At 42.7% G+C, this 22,171-nt stretch overlaps 1 protein-coding gene across 1 annotated transcript in view; it reads right to left on the reverse strand.

The window, feature by feature from the left end:
- The window catches only part of pigl (phosphatidylinositol glycan anchor biosynthesis, class L), a 56,307-nt gene that overhangs the window by 27,559 nt on the left and 6,577 nt on the right, over positions 1-22,171 (reverse strand). Inside the window, exon 2 of the mRNA XM_048612312.1 lies at positions 11,639-11,738. Coding sequence (XP_048468269.1) covers positions 11,639-11,738 — 100 coding nt within the window. The remainder of the gene's footprint in view (positions 1-11,638; positions 11,739-22,171) is intronic.

Here is a 22,171-nt window from a genome sequence, read left to right on the forward strand (position 1 = left end):
ACCGCATCCCAAAACCAGTCCAGCTCGTCCCTGCCTCCCTAACCTGTTCTTCCTCCCACCTATCCCCTCCTCCCACCTCAAGCCGCACCTCCATCTCCTACCGACCAACCTCATCCCGCCCCCTTGACCTGTCCGTCCTCCCTGGACTGACCTATCCCCTTCCTAACTCCCTACTTACACTCACCTTTACTGGCTCCATCCCCGCCTCTTCGACCTGTTTGTTTCCTCTCCACCTATCCTCTCCTCTATCCCTCTTCTATCCGCCTCCCACTCTCTCCCTATTTATTTCAAAACCCCCTTCCCCTCCCCCTTTTCTGATGAAGGGTCGAGGCCCGAAACGTCAGCCTCTCTGCTCCTATGATGCTGCTTGGCCTGCTGTGTTCATCCAGCCCTGCACCTTGTTGTCCCTGATCTTGTTCTTGCTTCCAATAGTCATCCAGGAAGCACACATAGGTCTCAAGTTAGGATAAATTTGAGCTTGACTGAGCCAGAACTGACAAGTGAGTACAACTGAACTTTTGTCATTTTTGTGAAGGCATTTACTGCATCTTATGTAGGAAAAAGTTGAACTCAGTGAAGCAATGATAGTTATTGCTGTAGCCCTAATAAATAGCAGCATTAAATGAGGGAATGCAGGTTGACCATTCTCATAAACATTCTCATAAGTTGAGGAAGGTATAGGGGAGATGTCAGAGGTAGGTTCTTCACACAGAGAGTGGTGGGTGTGTGGAATGTGCTGCCGGCAGTGGAAATGGAGTCAGATACTTTAGAGACTTTTAAGCGACTCTTGGATAGGCACATGGAGGATAGTAAAATGTAGGGTATGCAGGGTAGATTGATCTTAGTAGGATAATAGGTCGGCACAACATCATGGGCCGAAGGGCCTGTACCGTGCTGTACTGTTCTATGTTCTATAAGCAATTTCTGATCTTATGCTGAGATGTCCAAATACAACAGTAAAAACATTTTCTTACCAGTGAATAACAAAAGAATTGATATTGAAAACTATAATAATTTGCCTTTATGCAACAGCTTTAATGCAAAAAAAAACCCCAATGTGTGTCACTGGAGCATAATCAGATAAAAATGTAACACAGGGTCAGACTTATGCCACTGGTGGCCAAAGGCTCAAACAGACACGTAGATTTTAAGGAATGTGTTGGAAGAGGAGAGAGAGAGAGAAAGTGAGAGAGTTCCAGAGTTTCGGGCTTAATTAGCTGAGGGCACAGATTCCAATAGTTTGGCAAGGCAATGATACACAAGCTGCCAGAATTGGAGCAATACCAAAGTCACAGAGATTTCTCGTCTGCAGACGTAGAAAGTGGATGAGACCGTGGAAAGATCTGAACACAAGAATGAGAGTTATTTTCTTTCTTCTTTCATGGGATATGGGCATCGGTGGCGAGGTCAGCATTTGTTGCCATTGAACTGAGTGACTTGTTAGAGACCATTTCAGAGGGCAGTTAAGAGTCAACCACATTACTGTTAATCTGTAGTTACATGTCGGCCAGACCGGTTAAGGATAGCAGATTCCCTTCCCTAAAACGTGACAACAGTAGATGACAGATGTCATGGTCACAGTTACTGATATTAGCTTCGAAACTGCAGATTTAATCATTGGATTTAACTTCTCCCAGCTGTTTTGTTGGAATTTGCATTCATTTTGGCAGAGTTCTATCTTCGGTTCCAGATTACTAGTCCTCTGTCGTTTCCAGACATGACCATATTGCTAGTCTGGGAATTAGTGAACACAGGGGTGATAAGTGAATGGAATTTATTGAGAATTAGAATATAGGAAGTAAAGGTTTAGATGGGATGATGTAACATGGTGCATTTAGAAAACCATTGGAGTACCATTGGAGGTAACAAAAATATGTCTGAGGATGAGGTAAGGGCAAGAACAATTACAAAGTTTACTTATGACTGGTTGTAAAGTAACCCATTCAATAGAACAAGATGATATTAGAATCCAAATGTAATCATTTAAAACATGGAAGCAAGATATTTTAGGCAAGTAGCAAGTGATTAAAAAATGGCAGATATACTTAAGAGCACCAATTTCATTCCATTGCAACAGTTCTGTAAGCAATGCCAGCCTGCAGAATATCAATCAGGTTTATGACTGCTGATGAGACCTGACAAAGGCACTGAGTGCAAACTTGAATCAATCTCTTCTCCTTCAAGCTGTTTTGAGCACTTCCAAAACCTGGTTTTTAACAATTTCACAACTTCACAATTTTGTAAGCGACAAATCCAATTTTCCGTCATTAGACCTGTACAATATCATCACACTTCACAGCAATATCACACTTTGGAAATAATGCGAAATAAATAGAGCCTGATATTCCCAAGAACAGGGTATGAGATTTTCTGCAGGGAAAACCAGTTGTCACAAGAGCAGTTGGTAAAAATTAAAGTCAGTTTGACTCCCTTGTTTAAATGAAACAGCTGATGAAAAGGTAAGACTTCAAACATTTGCTATTTCTCTGTACTGTCTGGGTTGCTAAGTAATTCCAGCAGTTTTTGTCTATTCCCCTAACTCCTGCCTTGTGTTTTCTATGATTGCATCTTCAGCTGAGTTATTCACAGTAACTGCAGCATATTAGCATACAGTGCAAAAGGTTAATGAGTAAACAAGGATAAGTGGAAGGAAACGTTAGTAAACAAAACAGTGTGGATACTTTGAACTTGTCACAGTGGTACCAGGCTCAGGTGGTAACTGGGTAGATACTCAAAATGCAGTCAGTAGTCACTACTAAGTATGATTCCCATGTATGTTTGTTTGTTTGATGCACATATACTGAATGTTTATAAACAAGAAGCTCCTGGCATGGCTGCAGATAAAAACTCTTCTTGTCATAGCTGGTTAAAATCTGTACAGTTTACGGCCATTGGCAGAGTAAACAAGTCTAATTCATAGTTCCCATGTTAATCACAGGTGACACGAAGCCTTGGTCATTTGAACACATCCTTCATCAATAAATTTAAGTGGATTGCTTGAGAAACTGATGAACATACTCTGTGAACATTTAAATTTCCCAAATTTACAACTGATGTGTGTAGCTGAGGGGAAGTGCATTGGAGTCTCAGATTACTGCAAAAGTAGTAGACTCGCCAACTTTAAGAGCATTTAAATGGTCATCGGATAAACATATGGATGATAATGGAATAGTGTAGGTTAGATAGGCTTCAGATTGGTTTCACAGGTCGGCGCAACATCGAGGGCCAAAGGGCCTGTACTGCGCTGTAATGTTCTATATTCTATGTTCTACTGTTAATTTACGTACACTATTTGCTCGTTACGAGCCTAAAGACTCTGAGATGTAAAAAGTACAGGGTCTGTGCTGATTGTGCAGCAATGCTACTCAGCACTCATCAGTCATGCCTCAGAAGGCAAACATAGAATTATTGATCTCATATCCTATTTTGCGAATGTGCTGGCCAACCCCAACAAAATGCGCAAACTCTGTGTAACCATGGACAAGTCAATTCTATGCCATATTATTGCATTGGGTTACTATTTAGTTAAGCTTCCATAATCATAGTCATACTTCAGCAAGGCCTCTGACAAGGTCCCACATGGGAAAATAAAAATGGTAAAAGCTCATGGGATCCATGGTAACTTGCAAGTTGGATCCAAAATTGGCTTAGCGACTGGAGACGGAAGGTGTGGTAGAAGGCTGTTTGCGTGACTGAAGCCTGGCGTGCCGTGGCATACCACGGAGATCAGTGCAGAGTCCCTTATTGTTTGTGATATTGAAAAACAATACAGATGAGAATGTGGAGGGCATGACAAGTAAGATTGTGGATGACATGAAGATTGGCTAGGTGGCTGACAGTGAGGTGGAAGGTGCTGGTCAGTTGGGCAGATCAATGGCAAATAGAATTTAATATTGATAAATGTGAAGTGATGAACTTTGGAAGAAGGAGAAGAACAAGGGAGTACTCAATGAATGGCAGGGCACTAGGAAGCTCAGAGGAATATAGCGATATTGGGATGGTTGTTCATAGATGCCTGAAGGTGGCAGGACAAGTTTACAGGGTAGTTTAGAAAGCATACAGGACGCTTGCCTTTATCAATCGTGGCATAGATGATAAGAGCAGGTAGGTTACATTGGAGCTGTGCAGGATTCTCGGCAGTGCGGAGGAACAGAGGAATCTTAGGGTCCACATCCATAGATCCCTCAAAGTTGCTACCCAAGTTGATAGGGTTGTAAAGAAGGCGTATGGTGCGTTGGCTTTCATTGGCAGGGGAATTGAGTTTAAGAGCTGTGAGGTTATGCTGCAGCTCGAGAAAACTCTGGTTAGACCACACTTGGAATATTGTGTTCAGCTCTGGTCACCTCATTATAGGAAAGATGTGGAAGCTTTAGAGAGGGTGCAGTGGAGATTTACCAGGATGCTGCCTGGACTGGAGGGCAGGTCTTATGAGGAAACGTTGAGGTAGCTAGGGCTTTTATCATTGAAGCGAAGAAGGATGAGAGGTGACCTGATAGAGGTGTACAAGATGATGAGAGGCATAGATAGAGTGGACAGTCAGAGACTTTTTCCCAGGATGGAAATAACTACTATGAGGGGGCATAATTTTAAGGTGATTGGAGGAAGGTATAGGGGAGATGTCAGAGATAGGTTCTTCACACAGAGAGTGGTGGGCATGTGGAATGCGCTGCCGGTAGTGGTAGTGAAGTCAGATACTTTAGAGACTTTTAAGCGACTCTTGGATAGGCACATGGAGGATAGTAAAATGTAGGGTATGTAGGGTAGATTGATCTTAGTAGGATAATAGGTCGGCACAATATCGGGGGCCGAAGGGCCTGTACTGTGCTGTACTATTCTATGTTCTATGTACAGAACTTGGGTTAGGCCACAGCCGGAGTACTGAGTGCAGTTCTGGTCACCACACCATAGGAAAGATGTGGTTGCAGTTGAGGGGGTGCAAATGTAATTCACCAGGATGTTACCTGGGATGGAGCATTTCAGCAATGAAGAGAGGCTGGATGAGTTCACATTGTTTTCTTTGGAGCAGAGATTGTTGAGGAGGTCCTGACAGAGGGGCATGGATAGAATGGATAGAAAGCAGCTGTTCCCCTCAGTTGAATGCTCAATAATAAGGGGGCATAATTTTAAGGTGAAACGCAGGAGGTTTAGGGTGGATTTGATGAAAATCTTTTTCACCCAGAGAATAGCAGGAGATCTGGACTGCATTGCTTGGGATTGTAATCGAAGGAGGAAATCTCAAAATCTTTACAAAAAGTACTTGAATGAACACTTGAAATGTCATAACATTGAAGGCTATGGGCTTATTGCAGGAAAGTGGGACTGATGTACACAGTAGTATGTTTTTGGCAGTTACATACTGGATGGGCAGAAGGGCCTTCTCCTGCTCCTATCTTCTATATTTCTATGTCTTGCAGGAGCTGAAATGACTAACCTCTAACAATGATAACCATCTTCCTTTCTGATAGGTATGACTTCAACCAGTGGAGAGTTTTCTCCCTCATTCCCATTGACTCCAGTTTTGTTAGGGCCCCTTGATGCTATACTCAGTTAAATGTGGCCTTGATGTCAAGGGGAGTCACTCTGGTTTCAACTCTGGAATTCAGATCCTAAGTGTGAACCAAGGCTGTAATAATGTGAGGAGCAGAGACGTCCTGACAGAATCCAAACTAGGAATCAATGAGCAGATATCTTGAAATCTCTATTGATGACAATTTTATCACTTTAGTGTTAATGTACGTTTATATTTTTGGATAATATTTGGTGTATTAGTTTAATTATTTTATTTAGGTTAATGTTGAGTGATTTTTTTTCAAGATAACATTAACATATTCATAGATAACAATGTGTGGAGCTGGATGAACACAGCAGGCCAGACTTGAAGAAGGGTCCAGACCCGAAACGTCAGCTTTCCTGCTCCTCTGATGCTGCCTGGCCTGCTGTGTTCATCCAGCTCCACACCTTGTTATCTCAGACTCCAGCATCGGCAGTTCCTACTATCTCTCATTAATATATTCATCATGTGAACATTCTGTGAACCAGATCACAGAGGGGGTGCTTTTGAAAGTAGGAAGCAGCAGAGTCATTATTCTCACTAGCACTAAATCCCACACCTGAACTTTGCCCCTCAAAGTCACTTTAGTATAACTAGACACTGTTAGTGGCTGACCAACCATCCAGGCACAATAACAGCATTAGAGATAGCCAAGTCACAGTTGGCAGGATTCTTTGCACTCGTATAGTAGTGGAAATTTTCATATTCGGTCAGGGAACATCACCGTCACTGGCACACTCCTGTGTTCATTGAAGTATGTTAGATCCTGCATTGTCTTGACAAAGTGGATGTGGAAAATATGTTTTAAGGATCAGTTTTAAAATTAGTGGTTGCCCTTTTATTACTGAAAGGGGAATTTTTTCTCCCTTAGAGTTGTGCAACTTGAACTTTCTCGCACAGTGGGCAGTGGAAGCAGGGAAATATTTTTAAGACAGAGGCGAATAGGTTCTTGTTAGGCAGGGGAATCAGAGCTTATAGGGGTAGATGGGAATGAGGAATTCAAAACACAAACAGATCAGCCATGATTTGGTTGAATGATAAAGCTGGCTCAAAGGGCAAAATGGTCTACTCCTGCTTTTATTTCCTACGTTCATTTAACTTGTGCTTTGTAGATGATTGAAGGACTTTGGGAAGCCAGAAGATAAACCATTCACTACAGAATTCCCAGCTTTAAACAACTCTTGTTATTACAGAATTTGTGTGGTTGGTCCATTTAAAGGTTTTGGTCAGTGATGACCCCTGGATATTGATAGTGGGGTGTTCAACAATGGGTAATGACATGGAATGTCAAGGGAATGATAGGTGTTGCTTATAGTTTCTCTGATTAGAGAATAGCATTGCAAGGCACTTCGTTGGCAAGACTGGTAATTGTCAATATTAGCCCAAGTTTAAATGTTACCTGGATCTTGCTACATGTGAACATGGACTGCTTTAGCATCTGAGTAGTTATGAATGGAATGGAACACATTGTAATCAGAAAAATAATACCAATTTCCAACCTCACTGTAGTGATTGTAATGAAATCAGACAGTTAGACCTCATAGAAGATGAGTTCCCTCAGTAGGGCTGTTAATCTGGCCTTGAAACAGCAAAAGTGTCACACTAGACCTAAACTGAGTTAGAGAACTCACAGGCCTGTATCCAGGAGAGTTCATACCCTGAAAGTCCACCTGCATCTGGTTTGGAACAACTAAATTGCTTCACAACATCAACATCAGAACGAATCAAGATAAACATCTGGTTAAATAGTCACCTGGTTCTAATGGAGTGATACCTGTGCAGCTGTCTCAATGTTTGCAGAACCATTTTTTAACAAACTTCACTCTGACTCCAGCCTTAACTTTATGTAAAATCTCAGCAACGCTGAACATTTAAACCAGGGAACCTTTACAGATTAAAGGTACAACTTTGGCTTTGGTCTCTTATGAAAAGCAGCTGGTTCAGTTACCAGTGATTGTTGTAAAAGGCTCGGCCCAAGATTGATGGGGTGAAATTGGTTGCAAGAGAATCAACTAGATTGGCTCAACAGTTTTCAATTCCAGGAAGGTGTGGGGACTATCAGAGGAGCCAAGACCACCGTGCATGTTGACCAGGAAGCAATTTCATGATTCTGCAAGGCCTGCCCAGTGTCATTTGCCTTATGGGCAAAAGTGAAGGCAGAAATCAGAAGGGTGGAAAGTGAAGGAATCATCAAACCAGTCCAATTTGCAGAATGGACAGCACCAGCCATACTGATTTTGAAGCCTGACAACTTAGTTTGCCTTTGTGGAGATTTTAAATGCTAAACCAATTTTCGCAGGCTGGATAAATACCCAATCCCTCAGGATTTATACGCAGAGCTGGTGGTGGTGGGGGGAGTGCTATCCTTCATGAGGCTGGACATGAGCCACACTTACTTGCAATTGCGTTTTGACCAGGATTCCCAGAAGTATGCTACAAGTAATACTCATAAGGGCTTGTACCAATATACGAGACTGCCATTTGGGGTATCATCAGCCTGTTCAATTTTTTCAGCAGTTGATGGAGAACATTTCGCAAAGTGTACCTCATGTTGCCATTTACTAGATATCGTCCCAATAACTGAAAACTAATAAGAATCACATAGAGAACTTGCGTATAGTTGCAGGGCGTTTTTCCAAGGCAGGCATATGCCTAAAGTGGGGAAAAAAGTGAGGGTGGTCAAAGGTGCCTCGGCTCGCATATCTGTCCAGGAACTTAGATCATTTCTTGATCTGGTAAATTGTTACAGAAACTTCATACATAACATGGATTCCATCCTGGCACCTTTTGCATCAATTCCTAAAAAAGGGGCGCCTTGGAAATAGTTGTAATAGACAGGCACTAGCATTCATTGAAGTAAAGAAACAGCTATCATCCTCTAAGGTGTTGGCACCCTATGATCCCAAGAAAGATCTGGTATTGACATGTGATGCCTCTCCATATGGCATCGGGATGGTATTAGCTCATAGGTGACCCAATGGAGAGGAACACTCAACGGTGTTTGCATCAAGGACTTCAGCTAATGCAGATCGTAAATGTGCCCAGATAGAGAACAAAGGATTGGCAGGCACATTTGTAGTCAGGAAATTCTACCAATAGTTTTACGGATAAAAATTTATGATAATCATGGACCACAATTCCCTACGTGGTCTGCTTAAAGAGGAAAGGCAGTGCCATCCATTGCTTCGGGCTGCATTCAGTGGTGGGCTCCGCAGCATACTAAGTGCTTATAATTAATTACAAGTTAGAACATTGTCCAAGAGGCTGAGTAGTGAGTGCAGATGCATCTTCAGTGGTATCCTCAATAGAGTCATAGAGTCACACAGCACGGAAACAGACCCTTCAGTCCAACTCGTCCGCACTGGCCAGACATCCGAATCTGACCTAGTCCCATTTTCCAATATTTGGCCCATATCCGTGTAAACCTTTCCTATTCATAGACCAATCCAGATGTCTTTTAAATGTGAAAGTCTTTTATGATATTAAATTCTTTGGACACACTCCCTGTTATAGCTGACAATATCAGACTTCGGACACAGAAAGATTCAGTCCTTTCAAAACTGAAACAATTGGTATTGGTGGGGGAAACCAAAGGGCCATCACAATGAGAACTGAGAACTTTCTGGACCCAAAGACACCAGCTTACGGTGGAAGCATATTGTTATGAGGAGCAAGAGTGATTGTCCTGAGCAAAAGTCATTGTCAAATAATGGCTGAACTCCACCAGGGCTGTACAGGGGTCTCGAAAATGAAGATGTTGGCAAGAAGTTATGTCTGATGGCCAGGCTTGGATTCAGACATAGCTGCATTGATGGGGCGGTCCACAGTGTCAACAAGGACAAAAGTTATCAGCAGCAGCTCCCCCACATCTATGGGAATGGACAGTTAAACCTTGGACTCAGTTGTACGTTGACTATGCAGATTCTTTCATGGGTTTAATGTTCTTAGTCATAGTAGATGCCCAGTCAAAGTAGTCAGAGATCCAAAGGGTCCATTCGTCAAACACTGGGACAACAATAGAAAAACTGTGTGCATCTTTTTCAATACATGGAAGTGTTGGTCACAGAGAACAGGCCATCATTTACAAGCAGAGAATTTGTTTATTTCTTAAGGTCGAATGGGATTCGACAATACAAAGACAGTTCCATACCATCCATCATCCAATGGCCTGGTAAAAAGAGCAATCTAAACTTTGAAGGCTGGCTTGAAAAAACAGCCTACAAGCTTGCTAGATACCACACTGTCACGATTCTTATTTGATTAAAGGACCACCCCATGCAACCTCAGGGATAGCACCAGCAGAGTTGCTAATGGGTAGAAGACTTTTTTGTGCTACGGTAAGTCCGATCTTCCCAGACCTGGGGTGAACTGGCATCAGGAATGCCAAGGCTGGACAGAAGACTCCGCCAAGCAAGCCAGACTGTTTGTTTGACACAGGGGACGAAGTCTGGTCTAAGCATCACGGAAATGGCCTTGTGTGGGTGACAGGCATGGTTGACATGACCAGTGACACATAAAGTTCAGGTAGGTGCAAAGGTCCTGAACAAGCACATGAAAGCTGCAAGTTCACAAACAGCGGGGGAGCAAAATGTGCCCTGTCCATCAGAACAGTCAGAAAGGCTGCCAATACCTCTGGCCCCTTTCCGTCAAGCATTGTTGAGTCCTCAGATTCATAGATGGACATGATGGATACAGCCACCTTGATGCCTTTGCCACTGGAAAGAGAGTGAAATTTTACAGAGGTGCAGGAGGCAAGCTCCCATGCATTATACGCCATCCATATCAGAGGAACCTGACCCAATGCTAAAATGCCCAAGGAGTGCCTCCAAGAAAAAGGACCTACCTACGTCCTCGGACTCAGAGCGGAGGGATCTAGTGATTTTAACAAGGTCAGTAAGCTGGACCTCTTAGAATATTAGTTCCCTGATTGAATCAGATTAACAGTCCCAATCAGGGAGCCCTGGCTGATATCTGTATCTGTAAAATCTTCCTTACTTTCCTGTCTTGACACCATCACCTTTATAAATTGTTATGATCTCTCTACCTTAATTAGTTTGTACAGTTTCGAATTACATATTACACTGTCTGACATATACATACTCTCTCGCTCACACACACACAAACAACATCCCCCCTGCCCCACCAATGGAGTGAACCATTTCACCCAAGATGTGTGTTTATTTGCAGAAACACTTTACACACCGTCTAACACTCTTGGTCACTTGCTGAGACTTATCATCTGACACTCCACTCACACCAGTTGTATGATCTTTTGATCTCTCTGCGTGTCCAGCTGTCTCACTGCACCTGACGAAGGGACTGTGCTCCAAAAGCTTGTGTGATTCCAAATAAACCTGTTGAATGTTAGAGTTGAGAGCCTAATAATTAGAGTAGGATGAGTTGATTAAGGCATTATGCAACTGAGTTTTACAAACCTGAAAGGCCTTGATCTGTTAAAATGCAAATTAATCTCAGTTGAGTCAGTAAACACAATTACCCTAATATCCTAATGACAAGGAAGAACAGAAAAAGAACAGCTTTGGTTTTACTCCCAATCAATACATGGGGGTCTTTCTCATTGTGTGCATGTGCACATACATCATTTTGCATCAAGCAAGCAAAGGATGCCCTCCAAGGGTGGGCAGTCTGCCAACACCCAACAGAAGGACTTGAATGAGTTAAGACCATTTGGGGGAGGTACCAATTTTAACAATACCACATAGACAGCAGTGATTAAAAAAAAGCAGCTCATCACCATATTCTTAATGGAAACGAGGGATGGGCAATAAATACAAATCTGTCAGTGATGTACATATCTCATCAGTGCGAGAATAAAAAACTTGTGTTTCTGCTGTAACTTCAGCAAGAAGCAACATTGATAAAAGAAAGCAGTGAGGTTGGAAAACTCTGGAAAATATAAATAAAAGTTTTTTTTAAAAATTCTAATTTTGAAAGTACTTTTAGAACAAAAACACAGCACCTTATTTGAAGAGACACTAAGCGTCTCATGTGTTTGGAAGACATTACTTCAATGAAGATTAGTATAGCTTGGAAGTTATACTCTGAACTATTGCAATTTGTATGTACCTATGGTCCAGAATGTTTACACGAGATGAAGGGATCCCCAGAAGACCACAGCTCTGCAGAAGTTCCTTCTTCCGAATCTCCCCTTGCTTGTAGAAGTTCCCTGAAAATATGAAATATAAGCAACTTATAAACAGCAACTACATTTTTCATTATGTAAAATGATCTCATGTACGACAATCCTGTACTTGGAAGATTTTGTAGGGCACAGGAATGAATCTTAGAGTTATACAGCATAGAAACTCTTCGGCCTACCATGTCTATGCTGACCAACAAACACCAAACTACATTAATCCCATTTACCTGCACTTGGTCCATAGCCTACTGTGCCCTGGCATTTCAAGTACTCATCCAATGCTTCTTAAATGTTGAGAGTACCTGCCTCCACCAACCGCTCAGGTTGCACATTCCATATATCTAGCACCCTCTGAGTGAAAATAACTTTTCTCAGATCTCCTCTAAACCACTTGCTCCTCACCTTAAACTTATGCCCTTTGTTCTTAGACACGACTGCCATGGGGAAGAGATCCTCACAATCTACTGTTGTGCCTCTCATAATTTGGATAGTTCAATTAGATCCTGCCTCAGTCTTCTCTGCTCCAATGAAAACAAAGAGCAATATAGCACAGGAACACCATGCAGGCACCGATTCCTACTCCTTATTTAGACCCACTACTTATTGCCCTTATGCAGTTTCTGTCCCCCTGTTCGCTTCCCATACACGTCTATCAAGATATGCCTTAAACATTGCTAAGGTGCCTGCTTCCACCAGCTTCACTGGCAGTGCATTCCAGACACCCACCCCACTCTGTATGGAACATTTTCCCTCCTAAACGTCCACCGCTCTCACCTGAAACCTGTGCCTTCTTGTAGTTGACCTTTCCACCCTGGGAAAAAGCCTCTGACTATCCACCCTATTTATGTCTCTCATAATTTTGTAAACCTCAATCAAGTCCCACGTCAGCCTCTATCTTTCCAGTAAAAACAATCCAAGTTTATTCAAACTCTCCTCATACCTAAAGCCTTCCAGACCGAGCAACATTTTGGTAAACTTTCTCTGCACCCGACCAGTGCAATTGCGTCGTTCTGATAGTGTGGCAACCAGAACTGTACACATTATTGTCTCTTTGGCCAAACTAATGTTTTATAAAGTTGTAACAAGATTTCCTTACTCCTACGCACTATGCCCCAGCTAATGAAGGCAAGCATCCTTGCTTAACTACCCTATGCTGACAACTTCAGGGATCTGTGGACTTGTACATAAATGTCTTAGTTCTCCCTTCAGACCTACCATTCATTGTGTACGTTTTTCTCTTATCAGACTTCCCAAAGTGCATCACCTTACACTTATAAGGATCAAATTCCATCTGCCATTGTTCTGCCTATCTTACCAGTTGATCAATATTGGACTATAGCGTGATATCATCCTCCTCACTGTCAACAATACCTCCAATTCCTGAATCATCTGCAAACTTATTAATTAAACCTTCTATATTCACATTCAAGTCATTCATGTACAGAACAAATAGCAAGGGTCTCAAAACTGATCCCAGTGGTGCATCGTTGGCCACAGGCTTCCAATGATATAGACAACCCTCCACTATCACCCTTTGTCTCTTATCTGTAAGCCAATTTTGCATTCAGTTTGCCAACTTGCCTTGGATTTCATGTGCTCTTATCTTTTAGACCAGCCTTCCATGTGGGACCTCATCAAAGGCCTTACTAAAGTCCATGTAAACTGCATAAACTGCAATACCCTCATCAATATATTTAGTCACATTTTCAAGAATCTCAATTAGTCAGACATGATTTCCCCCTAACAAATACATGCTGACTATTCAAGATGAATCCCTGCCTTTCCAATTATTGATTAATTTTGTCCTTCAGAGTTTTTTCCAATAATTTCCCGACTATTAACGTTAGACTAACTGGTCAGTAATTATTTGGCCTATCCCTACTGCCCTTCTTGATAAAGGGAACCACATTAGTTATCCTCCAGTAACCTGGCTTTCACCTATGGCTAGCGAAGTATTAAATATATCCACCAGAGCCCCAGCAATCTATTCTCTTTACTCCTATTTTGATGGGGTCTGTGAGGACCAAAGACCTCGCCTGAGGTTCATGATTATTAGATTGAATAGAAGTCACGGAGTAATAGCTTTTTTGTTAAGGAAAACTTTTTCTTTATTGCACATGAGTATGTAAAGTGGAATATAGACATCCCTTCATGTTTGGAGTGAAACAAGTTCCAATATTTAATATGTGTGTATTTCCAAATATATGTCCAACGTGAAAATTTGCAGTATTAGCATTTTGATTGAATCTTTGGTCTTCAGGATCTAAATTTGGAACCTGTTCAGCAAGCCTATGTGTCTCTGCTTTCTTACCTTGTTCTTCCTTCCGCTATATAGTACAAGGTGCTGTGTAAGGTGCTTCCTTGGTAATAACAGATGTTGTTTAGCAAAGGAAGCCGAAATCCAGCACTCTGGAAAATTTAACCAACAGAAAAATGGAGTATACTTTCCATATCACTACTTTTATTCTCCTTGTACTCATTAATTAGATGCCATATTACCAATTTTAACTGTTTAGTGAGATATTTCTTGGAACCAAAGCTTTTATTGAACAATGAGGTGGTCACATTATATACACACTGGATCAATAATTTTTCAATTGCATTCTCAACTCAAGGACACAGATTTAATATAAATGACAAAAGAACCAGAAAGGATATGAGAGATGATTATAGGCAGGTTATGATGATCTGAAAGGCTGGTTAAGCAAATGTAGCAATAATTTTCAAAGGTAATTGCAAGAATTGTTAAAAAGGAAACATTTGCAGGGCTATAAGAAAGCTGGCTTAAATTAGATTTCAAAAAGCTAGTACAGGCATGAATAATCTCCATAGAAACCATACAAATGATTTTATTTTCTTTATTCATTCACGGGATGAGGCCATTGCTGGCTAGGCAGTATTTATTGCCCAGAGGGCAGTTCAGCGTCAACCACATTGCTCTGGGTCTGGAGTCACATGTAGGCCAGACCAGGTAAGGATGGCAGTTTCCTTGCCTAAAGGATATTAGTGAACCAGATGGGTTTTTCCAACAATCGACAATAGATTCACGGTCATCATTAGACTCTTAATTCCAGATATTTATCGAGTTCAAATTTAACCATCTGCCGTGGTGGGATTCGAACCCAGGTCCCCAGTACATTGTCTGGATTAACAGTCCAGTGATAATACCACTAGGCCATCACCTCCCCCGATACAGCACAGAAGGGGACTATTTGGCCCATCTTGTCCATGTCAATGCAAAGACACACAGATGCCCTTTCTAATCTCATCTTAATGCACACAGACCAAAGCACTGCTGCATGCAGCACTTAAGGTGCAGATCCAGGTACTTTCTGAAAGATTTAGGGTCTCTGCCTCCAGCTCCGGTAGCGATTTCCAGACACCTACAGAAGGAAATCTGCTAACCTCACCTGGTCAGGCCTACATGTGACTCCAGACCCACAGCAATGTGGTTGACTCTCAACTGCCCTCTGAAATGGCCCAGAAAGCTACTCAGATATATCAATTGGTACTCAGTCTCAAGAAAGAAATTAAACTGGACTGACCACACAACATCGACCTAGACACTGGAAAAGACAACAGCAGAAACAGCCCTGTTAACACTGCAACATCCTCTTTACTAACATCTGGGGGCTAATATCAAAATTGGGAGAGCCATCCCAGACCAGTCGAGTAACAGCCTGACATAGTCATACTCATAGAATGATACCTGTCAGACAATAACCCAGACACCGCAATCACCATCACCATCACCATCCCTAGATACATCCTGTCCAACTGGCAAGACCCAGCAAACATGGTGATACAGTAACGTACAGTCAGGAGGGTGCTGCCCTCAGGGTCTTTAACATTGACTTCGGACTCCACGAAGTTTCATGGTTTCAGGTTAAATGTGGGCAAGGAAACCTCCTGATTACCATGTCCTCCCTTGGCTGATGAATCATTGCTCCTCCATTCTGAACAACATTTGCAGAAAGCACTGAGGGTGCAAAGGGTGCAAAATGTACACTGGGTGGGGGATTTCAATGTCCACCACCAAGTGCGGTTCAGCTGCTAGACTGTGTTGTAATTAGTGAGGGAACCAACAAGATGGAAAAACATACCTGACCTCATCCTTACCAATCTGCTGGCCGCAGATGCATCTGTCCACGACAGTATCAGTGAGAGTGACCCTAGCACAGTCCTTGTGGAGACAAAGATCCATCATCATATTGAGAATATCCTCCATCTTGCTGTGTGGCATTATCACCATGCTAAATGGGACAGACTGCAAATAAATCTAGCAACGCAAGCCTGGGCATCCATGAAGTGCTGCAGGCCATCAACAGCAGCAGAATTATACTCTAGCACAATCTGCAACCTTGGCCTAGCAGAATGTTTTGGGGACACAGGTTTGAATCCCATCACAGCAGATGGTGGGATTTGAATTCAATAAAAAAAACTGAATTAACACTCTAAAGATGACTGTGAAACTGTTGTTGTCAGAAAAACTTATCTGGCTCACTGACATCCTTTAGGGAAGCAAACTGCTATCTTTACCTGGTCTGGACTACATGTGATTCCAGACCCATTGCAATGCACTTGACTCTGAACTCAATGCCTTCATCCTGTGAATGAATTTTTTAAAAATCCCCTACTCAATCATTACCATCAAGCCAGGTGATCAAACTTGGTTCAATGGAGAGTGAAGGATGGCATTCAAGGAGTAGCACCAGGCATACCTGAAAACAGGAAGTCAACCTGGTGAAGCCACCAGACAGGACTACTTGCTTGCCAACAGCATAAGTAGCAAGTGATAGATCTAAGCAAAACCACAACCAACAGATCAGATCTAAGCTTATAGTCCAACCAACACCAGTTGCGAATGCTGGTGAACAATTAAATAACTCACTGGACAAGGAGGCTCCACAAATATCCCCATCTTCAATGTTGGAAGAGACCAGCACATAGGTGCAAAAGAAGAGGCTGAAGAATTCACAGCAAACTTCAGCCAGATGTGCCGAGTGGATGATCCATCTCAGCATCTTCCAGGGGTCCTCGTTATTATAAATACCAGTCTTCAGCCAATTCAATTCACTCCACGTGATATCAACAAATAGTTGGAGACACTGGAAACTGCAAGGGCTATGGGCCCTGATAACATTTCAGCAATGGTCCTGAAGACATGTGCTCCAGAACTTGCCGCTCCCCTCGCCCGACTCATCAACGCCTGTCCGGCATCTACAGGCACAAGTCAGGAGTGTGATGAAATACTCCCCACTTGCCTAGATGAGTGCAGCCCCAACAACACTCAAGAAGCTGACACCATCCAGGACAAAGCAGCCCACTTGATTGGCACCACATCCACAAGCATTCACTCCCTCCACCACTGATGCTCAAGCAGCAGTGTGTAGTATCTTAAAGGTGCACTGCAGAAATTCACCAAAGATCCTCAGACAGCACCTTACAAACCCACGACCACTTCCATCTAGAAGGACAAAGGCAGCAGATACATGGAAACACCACCACCTTCAAGCTCTGCTCCAAGCCAGTCACCATCCTGTTTTGGAAATATATTGCAGCTCCTTTACTGTTGTTGGGTCAAAATCCTAAAATTCTCTCCCTAAGGGTATTGTGGGTCAACCTGCAGTATGTGGACTTCAGTGGTTTAAGGCAGCAGCTTACCACCTTCTCAAGGCCAATAAAATACTGGCCAGCCAGTGATGTCCACGTCCCAAGAGTGAATTTAAAAAAGCACTCTCTGTGTTAAAAAAATTTTCCCCACGTGTCCTCCAATCCTTCTGCCACTTCACTTGAATTTATGTCCCCTGGTTTTTGAACTCTCTGCCAAGGGGAACAGGTTCCTCCTGTCTACTCTATCCATACTCTGACAATTTTGTATACCGCAAGCATGACCGGCCCTCAGCCTTCTCCATTTCATGGAAAGCAACCTCAAACTCTCTGATCTCTCCTCGTACCAACATTTCTCCAGCCCTGGCAACATTCTAGTAAATCTTTTCTGCACTCTCTTCAGGCCAAATATGTTCTTCCTGATATATGGTGACCAGAAATGCACACAGTTGTGGCCTCACCAGTGTCTTATCCAATTTCATCATTGTATCCCTACTTTTGTATTCTATATCTCCGACAATGAAGGACAGCATTCCAAATACCTTCTTTACAATTTTATCCACTTGTACTGCTACCTTTAGGGATCTTTACACTTGCATGCCTAAGTCTCTCACTTCATCTACCCGTTTATTCATTCCCATTTATTGTGTATTCCCTTTTACTGTTTGACCTCCCTCATGCTCATTAGAGTTGAACTCCATTTGCCATTTTCCTGCCCTTCCACCATCTACAACAAACCTTTTATTAACCAGTACCTATGCTGGTTGATCAAATATTCTGGATAATCAAGAGGCAGGCATAAAAATCATACAGCATGCCTCAATCACCACTGCCCGGTGGCTCTGACCTCTAAGTGTGAAGTGCTTTGAGATCAGTCATGGCTCACATCAACTTCAGTCTATAAATTGCCTTGATCCTTTGCAATTTGCCTACCAATGCAACAGGTCCACCGTAGACATCAACTCCCTGGCCCTACACTCATCCTTGGAACAGTGGGATACCTCATTAGGCTCTTACTTATTGACTACAGCTCCACCTTCAACACCATAATCCCAAACAACTTCATCTCCCAACTTCAAGACCTAGGTCTCAGCTACCCCGTTCTGCAACTGGATTCTCGACTTCCTGACCCATAGACCACAATGAGTAAGAATAAGCAACAACATCTCCTCCACCATAATCCTCAACACTGTTGCCCTCCAAGGCTATGTACTCAGCCCCCTCCTGTACTCCTTATATACTCACAACTGTGTAGCCAACTTCTGCCCCAACTCCATTTACAAGTTTGGTGACGACATCACTGTTGTAGGTTGGATCTCAAACAACAAAACAGAATACAGGAAAGAGATTGAGTGCTTAGTGGCATGGTGTAAATTCAACAATCTCTCCATCAATGTCAGCAAAACAATGGAGCTGTTCATTAACTTCAGGAAGCAGAGTGAGGGGGCACACCCCTGTTTGCATCAATGGTGCTGATGTGGAGAAATCCAACAGCATCAAGTTTCTGAGAGTGATGATCACCAACAACCTGTCCTGGTCCACCCACATCGATGCGATGGTCAAGAAAGCACGACAACATCTCTACTTCCTCAGGAGGCTAAGAAAATTTGGCATGTCCATAAGGACTCTTACCAATTTTTATAGATGCACCATAGAAAGCATCCTATGTGGATGCATCACAGTGTGGTTTGGCAACTTTCTTCCCAAGACCACAAGAAACTACAGAGAGTCGTGAATACAGCCCAGTCCATCAAGCAAACCAGCCTTCCATCCATACACAACATCAATACCTTGGCAAAGCAACCAACATGATCAAAGACCACTATGATCCACTAACGGCTTTTCATTCTCCCAGGCTGATCATTATCCAAGCCTTTGTCTGTCCAACAGTTTTTCTCTCCTTGGGCTCTATTCCACCTATCGTTTACTCCTTACCCCATCCCTGCAGCCTATCTTCTGCATAAAAAACAACTTTTTCATAGTTACCTTCAGTTCTGAGTCACTGAACCTGAAACATGGACTCTGATTTTTCTCCACAGATACTGCCAGACCTGCTGAGGTTTTTCAGCAATTTCTGTTTTAGTTTGTAAAGACCACTCCCACCCCAGTTATGCTCTCTTCTGCTCTCTTTTGTCTGCAGAAGATATAAATTTTGAATACGCGTATGAACAGATTCAAGAACAGCTTCTTCCCCACTAATTATCAGACTTTTGAATGGATCTCTCAAATGTTAATACTGATCTCTCACTCTGCACCTTCTCTGTGGCTGTTACACTGTATTCTGCACTCTGTTCTGCTACCCTGATGCACTTTGTATGGTGCAATCTGCATGTATACCAGACAAAACAACATTTTTCACTGTATCTCAGTACATGTGACAACAATAAATCAAACTCAAGCTAACCACAGAATACCCTGACCAAGCAAACATCTCTCAAAAAATCTATGTTAAAAACATCAGCACACCTCCTAAAATCAATGTAAAAGCACACATTAAATAATTAGGAAAGTAATTCAGCTGGTATACACATCACTGTTATACTTTATTTGCAGCATAAATACTAGCACATTGCAGTAGACTGCAGTATTTGAGGTATATAATTTTTGCCAGTTTATCAAGAGTCACGGCTGATAAAGTGCCTGTTAAAACAAAATTAGCTGTATGTCATTCTGTAGCTTACTGCTATCTTCTACATCATTCACTACATGGCCACTTATTGTGCCATCTGCAAATTTCCCGATTGTGCCCCCCACATTCAAATCCAAATCATGAAAGTATAAAACAAACAGCAGGTGCCCCAACATCAAGGAGCACCACTTAAAACAGCTTTCCATCTGCAAGGGCAGCTTATAAAACCCTTACCTTTTGTTTCCTGTTACAAAGCAAACTTTGGATCCAATTCAACACAACATCCTGTATCGCATGGGCTTTTACTTTTTTGACCAGTCTGCCATGTGGGACCTTGTCAAATGCCTTACTAAACTCCAATGTTGTCAACATCCACTGCAGTACGCTCATCAATTCTCCTTGTCACTTAGAATAATAGAGTTGTACAGCATGGAGACATACTCTTCGGTTCAACTTGTCCATGCTGACCAGGTATCCTGAATTAATCTAGTCCCATTTGCCAGCATTTGGTTCATATCCCTCTAAACCCTTCCTATTCTTGTACCCATCCAGATGCCTTTTAAAAGTTGTAATTGTACCCACCTCCACCACTTTCTCTGGCAGCCTGTTCCATATACACACCACCCTGTGTGTGAAAAAGTTGCCCCTTCGGTCCCATTTAAATCTTTCCCTTCTCACCTTAAACCTATGCCCTCTAGTTTTGGACTCCTTTATCCCAAGAAAAAGACCTTGGCTATTCACCCTATCCATATTCCTCATGATTTTATACTCTCAATAAGGTTGCCCCCTCAGCTCCGACACTCCAGGAAAAATAGCCCCAGCCTATTCAGCCTCTCCCTATAACTCAAACCCTCCAATCCTGGCAACATCCTTGTAAATCCTTTCTGAACCCTTTCAAGTTCAACAACAGCTTTCCTACAGCAGGGACACCAGAATCGAATGTAGTATTCCAAAAGTGGCCAGCTGCAACATGACTTCATTCAATGCACTGACCAATAAAAGCAAGCATATCAAATGCCTTCCTCAGCACACAGTCGACCTGCGACTCCACTTTCAGGGAAGTATGAACCTGCACCCCAAGCCCTCTTTGTTCGGCAACACTCCCCCGGATCCTGCCGTTAAGTGTATAAGTTCTGCCCTGATTTGCCTTACCAAAATGCAACACCTCACGTTTATCTAAATTAAACTCGATCTGCCACTCTTTGGTCCATTTCTCAAAGAATTTAATGAATTTTGTAAAGCAGGACCTTCCTTTAACAAAGACATGCTGACTACCCCTGACTAGTCCATGTCTTTTTAAATGACATTGATTGATTCTAACAATGTGTCCACTACCACAGTAAGACTAACTGGCCTATAACTGTTTGGCAATTCCTTTGTAACCTTTTCAAACAAAAGAACCACAGTTGCATTCCACCAGTCCTCCGGCACCTCACCTGTGTCTAGTGAAGATTGGAAAATAATCCTCAGAGCATCTGCTGTTTCCTCCCTGACCTCCTTCAACATCTTGGAGAACAACTAATGTGACCCTGTGATTTATCCACTTTCAAGGATTCCAACTCCTCTAACATTTCCTCTCTCGTTATGATTATTTTGTTCTATATTTCAGACTGCTCTTCTTGGATTACTGTATCCACATCATCACTTCCCTTTGTGAATATGGAGATAAAAAATTCATTTAAAATTCTTCCCATATCCTCTGCATCTTCACACAAGTTCCCTTGGTTAGGGAGGCGGGGACGAGCTGGACTGGTTTTGGGATGCGGTAGGGGGAGGGGAGATTTTGAAACTTGTGAAATCCACATTGATACCATTGGGCTGCAGGGTTCCCAAGCGGAATATGAGTTGCTGTTCCTGCAACCTTCGGGTGGCATCGTTGTGGCACTGCAGGAGGCCCAGGATGGACATGTTGTCTGAGGAATGGGAGGGGGAGTTGAAATGGTTCGCGACTGGGAGGTGCAGTTGTTTATTGCGAACTGAGTGTAGGTGTTCTGCAAAGCGGTCCCCGAGCCTCCGCTTGGTTTCCCTGATGTACAGGAAGCCACACCGGGTACAGCGGATGCAGTATACCACATTGGCAGATGTGCAGGTGAACATCTGCTTGATGTGGAAAGTCTTCTTGGGGCCTGGGATGGGGGTGAGGGAGGAGGTATGGGGGCAGGTGTAGCACTTCCTGCGGTTGCAGGGAAAAGTGCCGGGTGTGGTGGAGCTGGAGGGGAGT

This window comes from Rhincodon typus, chromosome 26 (assembly GCF_021869965.1).
Source record: "Rhincodon typus isolate 14 chromosome 26, sRhiTyp1.1, whole genome shotgun sequence".
In the NCBI taxonomy this organism is placed as follows: domain Eukaryota; kingdom Metazoa; phylum Chordata; class Chondrichthyes; order Orectolobiformes; family Rhincodontidae; genus Rhincodon; species Rhincodon typus.